General features: G+C 40.4%; 1 protein-coding gene across 1 annotated transcript in view; it reads left to right on the top strand.

The window, feature by feature from the left end:
• Positions 1 to 10,141: 10,141 nt before the first annotated feature.
• The window catches only part of TES (testin LIM domain protein), a 43,471-nt gene continuing 43,137 nt past the window's right edge, over positions 10,142 to 10,475 (top strand). The window contains exon 1 of the mRNA XM_019743229.3: positions 10,142 to 10,473. Within this exon, the coding sequence (XP_019598788.3) occupies positions 10,447 to 10,473 (27 nt within the window). The 5' untranslated portion in view covers positions 10,142 to 10,446. The remainder of the gene's footprint in view (positions 10,474 to 10,475) is intronic.

Genomic DNA, 10,475 nt, shown 5'->3' with positions numbered 1-10,475 from the left:
AAACAATTATATTTGGTATGTGGAAAGGATGTGAACTTTTGTTACAATAGGGCAGGTGGTAGATTATATTTTCCAAAGAAGTTGCAACAATATCTCTCATCCTATACATGTACTCTTTGTAAACTGTGATTTTGACACTCCTTTCATCAAGACAGGGTGTGTGTCTCCTGCCCCTAAACTTGAGCAGATCTTTGTGATTACCTTAAGCAATAGAGCATGATGGAAGTGACACTGTATGTGTGACTTTCACAGGCAGAACATAAAAACGCTATGAATTCCACCTCACTTTCTCAGAACACTTGCTTTTGCAACCCAGTCACCATGCTATAAAGAAGCCCAAGCTACTCTGAGAGGCCGTGTTCGAGAATACCTGACGCCCCCACCTGCACAGGTCACTGAGGTCCCAGCCAACAGTCAGTACCAACAGGCTGGTCATGTGAAGCCATCTTGCAGTGCTCCAGTTCAGCCTTCTCAGCTGACGTGGTATACAGCAGGGGCAAAGGATTCTTGCCTTTCCTGCTCAAGCTGAGAATTTGTGAGAAAAATAAATGTTTTGTTGTTTAAAGCCACTAAGTTTTGAGGTGGCTGCTTATACAATAATAGCTAATAGATTTATGGAATCATTTAAAGCAGTGGTTGTTAACTGGGGCAATTTTGTTCCACAAAAAACAATCTGCAGACATTTTTGGTTGTTACAACTGGGGTAGGGTGCTACTGGTATCTAGTAAGTCAAGGCTAGGGATGCTGTTAAATACCCTATAATACATAAAACAGCCCCCTACAACGAAGAATTATCTGGCTCAAGATGTCATGGGTATCATGGCTGAGAAATACTGCATTAAAGTTCCCCTGAAACAAAAGTGACAGGCATATGGTTACCTTCCGTCTCAAGCCTGGCGTAGTGGGCCTGTAGCTCATCTCCTTTTGTTATCCCAAATACCCCAACACTCCAAAAGGGGCTTTTATGATAGCACAGCTCTCAAGGAGAAAAATCTCAATCAGTGCCTTTCTAGACACTCACCTTAGGGGCCAATGGATAAGGAAGAGCCTCCAAGAAGTAACAATCCAGTGCATTTAAAATGGAAGATGAATACACTACACTGACAATAAAGTTAGTGGTGATTCTGCAACATAGTGTTTGCTGTGGAAAAATGACCACTGATTGCTTCTGTTTTTTCCAAGCAGGAGCTTTATTGTGTTATGTTGCTTTCATTCCTCCACTGTATTGGGTTCAATAGTGTCTCCCCCAAATTCATCTCTACTCAGAACCTCAGATATGACCTTATTTGGAAATAGGGCTTTTGTAGATATAATTAGTTAAGATGAAGTCGTACTGGATTAGGGGTTGGGCTCCAGATCCATTGGCTGGTGTCTTCGTGAGAGAAAGGAGAGAAATATTCAGACATAGACACACATACACAGAGAAAATAGCCCTGTGAAGACTCCTCAGGAAGGGCTCGTGAGAACTGCACTTCCTGAGTTCTATCCTGATTAAAGTTTGTCTGTGCCCTTCATACGTGAAAGTCTCTTCATATAAAGTCTTTGGCTCACATTATCTTTCTTGAATATCTTTATTATGTTACTCTACTTTCTTCTGATCTAGAGAATTACTGTAGAAAAATTCTGCTGATAATATAATTTTCTTCCCCTTATACGTAAGTCATATCCCTCCCTAAACTTGCAGGAATACCCAAATAATTTTTTTTTCCCTATTCTTCAAAATCCAGGAATTTTACTAGAATATGTATTATGTTGGTTATTTGGAATCAATATTCTCAGGTGTGCAGTGTGATCTTTCAACATGTAGTCATATATACATATATATATATAATATATAATTTAATTCAGTAAACTTTTCTTGAATCATAGATTTTAGTATTTGTTTGTTCCTTTGGTTTGGTTTACTTTTCAGAGATTCCTATCACCTTATGTTTGATCTTTTTATCTTATTTTCAATATTTGTTACATTCTCTAGAATACTTTATATTTCTTTTTTCATTTATTTTTTTATTTTTTATAAAAATTTTCTTCTTTTTTTCTCCTGTTTTACCTTCCATTATTCTTAGGCATTATTAGTTTTTTCCCCTTGTACTCTTTTTAGTTTAGTCTTCATTTATGACATACTGTTTCTTCATCTGTAATTCTTTCTATCACCTCACTTCTGAGTTTTTAAAATTCTGTTTTGTATTGTTCTTTCTTGGTATGTATTAACTTTTTAAAATCTTTTAGCTTGTTTTAAAACAATAGCTTACATTATCGTTCTGTTTTGTGGACACATCTTTCTGATGTTTTTTCCTTATCTGTTAAGAAAGTTATTCAGCTCTATTTTCTCATTTTTTCTTATGACAATTTGGTATTGGATTTGACCTTGACAATTTACTCTTGCTCATTTTTATGTGATATTAATTTTCCTGAAATTGTACCATAAGGCAGTGTCAGAAAATCGTGTCCAAATTCAGAAAGTTCCATCTTCCCTTTTTTTAATGAAATGTTAAAAAATACAATATGGAAAGAGATCCAAGATGGCAGAGTGGATATATACTGTGCCTGCTTCCTTCTGTGACTGCATTAAAATTACAACTAAGTTATAGAACTATCAACCTAGAGAACCATCTGAAGTCTGGATTAACAGAAGTTTTATAATAAAGAATATAAAGAATATAAAGAAAAAGTCACATCAAGACTGGTAGGAGGGGTAGAGATGCAAAACGAGCCCTAAATCTCCGTGTGGCAGTTGAGAAACAAGAGTGATATCTCAGTCATGGAGTTTCCCCGCTGAAGAGCGAGAGACTCCAGCCACACACTGGCCTCCCCAGCCCAGAGTACTAGGGCCAGGAAAAGGAGCTCCCACAGCATCTGACTGTGATATACAGTGTGGATTGCCACTGACCAGATGGGATGGAAGGCAGCAGGAAACCCAGGCATCCTCTTAAAGGGTCTACACACAGACTCACACATAGACACTCACCTCAGGCTCCAGTGGAGGGGAAGGGACTCAGGAACTCAGAGGCATATAGAGGACAGACTCAGGTATGTGGCTGCAGAGCAAGGCCTAGAGGACAGTCGCCACTTTCACTGTGTGGGGTCCTCCTTTAATGTAGCTGGCAGGCAGGTGCCATCCTTCCTGTGTTGAGCCCGCCCCCTCACAGACAAATCTGAACTTCATTGGTCTGGGGAGCTCCGCTGCTCTGCCCTGCTAACTCAGCTGGGACCCTGCCTTACCCAACTCACGTTGCACTCTTTCTTGGAAAACTATTGGAGTCCTTGGGCCATAGGCAGGTGGTGACTGGCACCAGTTTGCTCTGAGACTTTTGCTGAGTAGCTCCAGGCTCAACACTGGCACCAAACCAAAGTCTACATTAAGCTGATGACCACAACTCTTCTTACTTTAGTGACTCCCTGAGACCCTGCCTCACCCAACTCTCGTACCACACGAGGGTTTGTCAGTGGCTGAATATTGAGACAGCTGGCAGGTGGCAGCAGGCCTTGGGTGCCCTGGAATTTTGCAGAGCTACCCCAGGCCTGGTACTGGTGGCAAATGTCCTTGGTTCCCAGCCTTGCCTCTCCCACGTGCCAGGGTTAACACAGGCAGCAAACAACTACAGATCACTTTGTAGCTCCTACCAGGTAGCCCCCAGCTGGTCACAGGCAGTGGGTGACCTGGGCCTGCACCAGCGCCCCTCCCAAGAGGCCCCAGTGTCAACATACTTGGAAGTTGGCTTCAGACCACAGCAGAGCACTGCCCAATTAGCCCCACAGGTGGCACATCCAAAAGGTGGTCTCAATAGGCACCAGAGTCCACTGAGAGGCATCCCACTCAATGGGGTAAGCTGCCCACACTGAGACTGTAAGCTGTGGACAAGGCCCAATCCCACAGCCAATCATCCTGGAGTCAATCCCACCCAGTGATGTGCCAATAGCAATCAAGGCTCAACTACAACAGGAAGGCACACATAACCCACACAAGGGACACTCCTGGAGCACCCAGAACAGGTGACCAGGGTGACTGTGTCAGGGCCCCACAGGCCATCTACTATATAAAGCCACTCGACCAAGACTGGGAGACATAACCAATCTACCTAATACACAGAAACAAACACAAAGAGGCAGCCAACATGAAGAAACAAGGAAAGACATCCCAAATGAAACACTAGAGGAAAACTCCTGCAAAAGAATTAAACAAAATGAATGAAAGCAATCTACCAGAGACAGATTTCAAAGCACTGGTTATAAGGATGCTCAAGGAACTTAGTGAGAAACACAAGATAGCAAGCATTGAAAAGGGCATAGAAACCATAAAAAACAACCAGTCAGAAGTGAAGAATATAATAACTGAAATGAAGAATGCACTAGAAGGAATCACCAGCAGATGAGATGAAGCAGAGGATTGAATCAGTGATTTGGAAGAGAAGGTAGCAGAAAACAGCCAATCTGAACAGCAAAAAGAAAAAAGAAACCAAAAAAATGAGGAGAGTTTAAGAGAACTCTGGGAAACATCAGGCATAACAACATTCGCATCATAGGGGTACTAGAAGGAGAAAGATAGAAAACAAGGGATTGAGAACCTATTTGAAGAAATAATGACTGAAAACTTTCCTAACTTGGTCAAGGAAATAAACATACAAGCCCAGGAAGCACAGAGAGTCCCAAACAAGATGAACCCAAACAGGCCCACACCAAGACACTATAATTAGAATGGCAAAGGTTAAACACAAAAAGAGAATTCTAAAAGCAGAAAGAGAAAGGCAATGTGTAACTTATAAGAGAGCTCCAATAAAATTATCAGCTGATATCTCAGCAGAAACTTTGCAGGCCAGAAGAGATTGGCACAAAACATTTAATGTGATGAAAAGAAAGAACATACAACCAAGACTACTCTACCCACCAAAGCTATCATTTAGAATTGAATGATCAAGAGCTTCCCAGACAAGAAAAAGCTAAAGGAGCTCATCACCATCAAAACAGTATTACAAGGAATGTTAGAGGGACTTCTTCAAGATGGAAAAGAAAAAAAAGATCAAAATTATGAAAATTATAATAAAATGGTAATAGCTACACATGTATCAACAATTACTTTTAATGCAAATGGATTAAATGTTCCACTCAAAAGACATAGGCGAGCTGAATGGATAAGAAAACAAAACCCTTACATATGCTGCTTATAGGCAACTCACTTCAGATTGAAAGACACACACCCATGGAAAGTAAAGGGATGGAAAAAGATATTTTATTAAAATGTTAACAAACAAATAAACAAACAAACCCTCCCCCAAAAAAGCTGAAGTAACAACACTTATACCAGACAAAATAGACTTGAAACCAAAAGGTGTAACAAATGACAAAGAAGGATCCTATAATCCACTTCTGGGTAATTATCTGAAGAAACCCAAAATGCTACTTTGAGGGGATGTGTGTATTCATATGTTTATTGCAGCATTATTTATAATAACCAAAATGTGGAGGCAGCTGGGGTGTCCATCGATGGATAAATGGATAAAGAAGAGGTGGTGCATACATACAATGCAATTTTGCTCAGCTAGGGAAGTGAATGGGTTCTTGCCATCTGTGGTGGCATGGGTGGGCCTGGAGGGTATTATGCTGAGTGAAGTATGTCAGACAGTGAAAGACAGATGGAATGTGATTTTGCTTATATGTGAAATCTAAAGAACAAAATAGAAACAAACGCATAGATACAGAGAACATTTTGATGGTTTCCAGATGGGAAGAGGGTTGGTAATGGGTGAAAAAGGGAAAGGGATTAGAAATTACAAACTGGTAGTTACAAAACAGTTATGGGGATATAAAGGAAAGCACCAGGAATATGATCAATAATATGGTAATAATTATACATAGTGTCAGGTGGGTACTAGTCAGGGAATCGCTCCTTAAATTACATAAATGTCTAATCACTATGCTGTACACCTGAAATTAATAGAAAATAATATTGAATGTCAACTGGAATTGAAAAATTAAAAAAGGGGAAAAGGTGAAGGGCAATGATAGATTCACATTTCCAGGTATAAAACAAATAAGTCATGGGGAAGTAGTGTACAGCATGGGGAATATAGTCAATAATATTGTGATAGCGTGGTACGGTGTCAGATGGTTGCTGGACTTATCATGGTCATCACTTCTTTAGGCATATAAATGTTGAGTAACTATGATGTATACCTGAAATTAATATAATATTGTATGTTAGCTATAATTTAATAAAAATCTTTTTAAAAAAAATACAGCATGATTTTGGAAATTCCTAACTCTGCTCCCTTCTCTGGTTATTGAGCACTTGAAGTATGACTAGTGGGACTGAAAAGCTGAATTTTAAATATTAATTAATGTCCAGTACTTAATTTAATTTAATTAATTAAAATTTAAATAACCACATGTGGTTACTGGAAACCATATCAGAGAATGCTTCTCTAGCCTTTCACTTTCCACCACCTCTTCTGCGCCATCCTACTCCATTTTGATTTCCCTGCATGCAGTTTCTTATTGTGGGACCCTCTCCTAGAAGTGAATCCAGGAGGGTCAGTTTTGAGATCTCCCACTGATGAGATTGCTTTAACCCCTGCAGTCATTCTTACTGTTTCAGTTGCTGTTAGAAAATTGGCCTGCAGTGTTTTAAAATGAATTACTGGAGAAAAACATCTTGAGTTCTGTCCATCAGACACCACTGTATTGTTTCCCTTCCTATCCCCACAAATTGTTTGTATGTACATATCTTGTGGCTTTTGGTGGTTTGTCCTCACTGCTATGTTTTGGGGTTTATGGCGATACCTTGTCACCTAGTTTTGTTGTAAAGGTTTTCCAAGGGTTTTGATTTTGCTAATTAGTTGGTCTGTTTTTTGTTGTTTTTTAATGTGAGTTTGAGAGAGATTGAAAATTATGCAGCCCTGACCCCATATTCCTAAATATATTTTAAAATGGGGTTTTACCATTAAGAAAAATGTCATGCTCATCATGGGATTTCTTTTTTAAAGGAAGGAAGGAATCCCCATGGACCCACTAGTCAAAGGCAAACCACTGCTGACATTTTAGCATATTTTCATGTTCTTTTTACATGGTATTTTGCAGAGTCGTGAGCACAGTGTATATACAATTCTATATTCTGTTTTGTTACTGTGTTTGCTATTATAAAAATTCTCAAGTATTATTGTTCAGAACCTATCATAAATCTATCATATGGATCATCCATTATTTACTTAGCTAATCCCTGGTGTTTTGTCAATAAAAACTTTTTTATAGGTAATAGTTTGCTCTGAGATGTAAAACAATGTATAATCCTATACAAGCTGCTAATGAACAATAATGGCTATATCAGTAGCACAGGAGTTCCTCTAAGAGATGTTAATAAATGATTAACATCTCTAAAGAAGGCTCCTGGGACGACATTAATAATCAAGGAAACAGATGTATTCATCTCTAGCTTGAAAATTTACTTCATCTGGTGTAGAAAACTTTCCATTGGTGTTTCCTTTCCCTAGTGCTTATGTTTACCGTGTGTGTGTTTGTATGCACATGTATTTCTGTATATGTATGCGTGTGTGCCTGTGCATTTATAATCAGTCATCTGTATCTCTAACCCAGATCTTTCTTTTGACCACCAGACTCAGACCCAATTGCCCTTGAAAAATCAATACATGCAAAACGAAACCCATTATCTTTCTCAATCTTCCTTCTCTTCTGTTTCTAACCTTAAGGAGTGAGGATCATCTACCATGCCAGTCACCCAGAATAGGTTCCCAAGAGTCATTCAAGACTCCCTCCCTCCAAACCAATGTATTAATTCCAATATTTTCTTTCTCTCTAATAACACTGATTATTCCTTCTAACTCCCCATACCCATTGCTCTACCTTACTTTGGCTATCAAATTTCATGTGGGATATAGCTAGCATGCCTCCAGTTTACCAATGATTTCATTTTTGTTAAATCCAATGGGCATTTGACCTTCCTCTACAATTTGACATTGTTGATAATTACTTCTTGAATTTCCTCTCTTGGTTGCTGGGACTCTACTCCAGTTTTTTTTTTTTTTTTTTTTTTTTTTTTTTTTTTTTTTTCCTTACCCTCTAACTAGCCTCATCTCCTTTCTGTGCTTTTCTTGCTCAGCTTTGCTCAGTTGTACTAACCAATACTGTCTTAGTTTGCAGTCTCCCATGCTGATAGTATTCCACTCATGGCTTTCAATCATTTAACTATGTAGGGTGTTGACTCCTAAATCACTATTCCGGTTCAGGTTTCATCTCTAAGATTTATATATAGATACTTCAATATCCCAGCCTCAAACCCATGATATTCAAAACCCATGATATTCTTCATCCCCACTACCCCCTAAAGAAAGAAAAACTAAACAAAATCCTGTCCCTCATCCTTTATTTTCTCTTTTCCTGAAGCATCTAGATAGATGATCAAGTCAGAAACATGTGCGACATCTTCTACTCACTCCTGTGTCATCAACTACCAAGTATTATCACTTCTAACTCCTTAATGTATAGCTAAACACTTCATCAGCTAAATAAGGACTCACAATCCAAGCCTCCTAACTTAGTATTTATCTACCTCAATTTTATTTTCTATTTAATTGGCACTGTAATGAGTCCAGATAGAAATCACTGAATTTCAACTTCCATCCTTGGCAATGATACACATAAACAGTGATGCTGGGAGGGTTGGCAGGAAAAAAGGAAGGGCAGAATTTGATGTTTAAGAAAAAAGTTTCCAGATCTTTTTCTTACTGTCATCTCTGAAATCCCACCAAATAAGCCCAGAATTTATGTTACAACATTTGTTTGATGCCTTATTTAAACTGTTTTACTGGACATTTTCCATCTGTTAATCTCCATGAAAGAGACCAAATTGCCTTGTCACAAACCTCATGTTCATTGGAGCTTACACTGGGTAAACTTTGTAGAGGCCCAAAGTTTTAGGACGGTTTGGGAAAATGGGATGGGAAAGTTTTACTTCAATTGAGTGACAAGAAAAATTCATGATCCATTTTTGTCATTCCATTTTTAGTTTATTAATAGGATGAGGAAAACATTCACATTATAAATCAATGTTCTGTTGAATAATGTTAACAAATAGCCAAGTAAGCAAAGGGTTGAAAGTGTTGGCTCAAATAAATTTTGGGTGTTTCTGTTACGAAATTTCCAGAGGCACAGAGGAGAGACATTTGGACCCAAATACCCACTTTATTTGGGACTTTTTTCATTTTGAAAGTAGATGCCAGATTAGGAAATCACCTGCCGTCCACTCATTATAATCTTTTGTCATAACAACAAACTGGAAAAAATAAAGTACTCTTCTCTTTTACTTAAATCAAAAAGCTGTTTTGACAGTCCCAAATATGCTGGAGACTTTGCTTAAAGACTCATGAGCACTACCTCTGCCCCAAGAGACTAAGAAAGTGGGCAAGTTCTTGCCCCTCTGGTGTCCTCAGTTTAGTGCAAAATGAGAAAGCTAGACTCAATAATCCCTAAATGCTGTCCGGATCTACCCACTGAGAGTATTCATTGCAGTCGCTCCTGAATTAGGCCATGGAATGGATCCCGTGCAGTTAGTTGCTCCAGTGCCGCTCATTAGTCCTATGAAACTGCTTCATCCCAGCATGAGACACATGAGCAGCCTCACACCATCTCACATAGCAGGGACAAAGAACAAGCCTCTACTTCCAAAGGAATGGCCCAACCTGTCTCCGAAGTGATTCACAGCATCCTCATTTTCGAATAATCAAAGGCTCAGAAAACATATGTAAGAATCTTCATTGAGATGAGGAGGTCCTCTGCCAGTGCTTGGGATTATGGAGAAAGCCTTTGAGAAAAGGCCATACCCACAGCTCAACAGTGAAATTAGGGTGCATTGGCCATCACAGTGATCCCTAAGAATGTTTGTGGTAGCTTCTCTTTCTCCTTGTCCTGAAAATAAACTAAGAAGCTAATAGCGGGATAAGTACTCCCCAGGACACATATCTAAGGTCCAAGGGAAACACAGGTAAAAGATACCAGAATGGAAAGGGCTCTTCCTCATCTTCAGGGGCAGCCAAGCCGGGCCCCAGCGCTTTACAGGCTGAGGACTGACGCCCAGCGCCTCCGCGGGGCCCAGGGCCGGTACCCGGGAGCTCTCGTTGGGGCCCCGCCCCTAACGCGGCCCCGCCCCTCACCTTGCCAGCGCCGCGCTCGGGCCTCAAGGTGCGTGAGGCGCTCGGTGATTGGTGGCTGCCCGGCGCTGCCAGGCTGCCATTGGCTGTGTGGGCCTCTTTGTTCCCGGTCCCCGCTGCAGGCCGGCTGCCGCGGACTGGGCAGCGGAAGTTTCAGTGCGCGGGACGAGTGGCTGCGGTAGCGGCGCCGGACAGCGGTAGGTCCCCAAAGTACCCGTGGCGGAGCCGGAGGCCGGACCAACCCGGACGTGAGATCCCGGACCGGGGAAGGAACCTCTGACCCACCAACATGGACCTGGCGGTCAAAGTGAAGAAGGT

Source organism: Rhinolophus sinicus, chromosome 8 (assembly GCF_057876585.1).
Source record: "Rhinolophus sinicus isolate RSI-liver-muscle chromosome 8, RSI-T2T, whole genome shotgun sequence".
Taxonomy (NCBI): Eukaryota; Metazoa; Chordata; class Mammalia; order Chiroptera; family Rhinolophidae; genus Rhinolophus; species Rhinolophus sinicus.
Note: the sequence above shows the minus strand (reverse complement) of the source record. Positions and strands in the feature narration are given on the sequence as shown.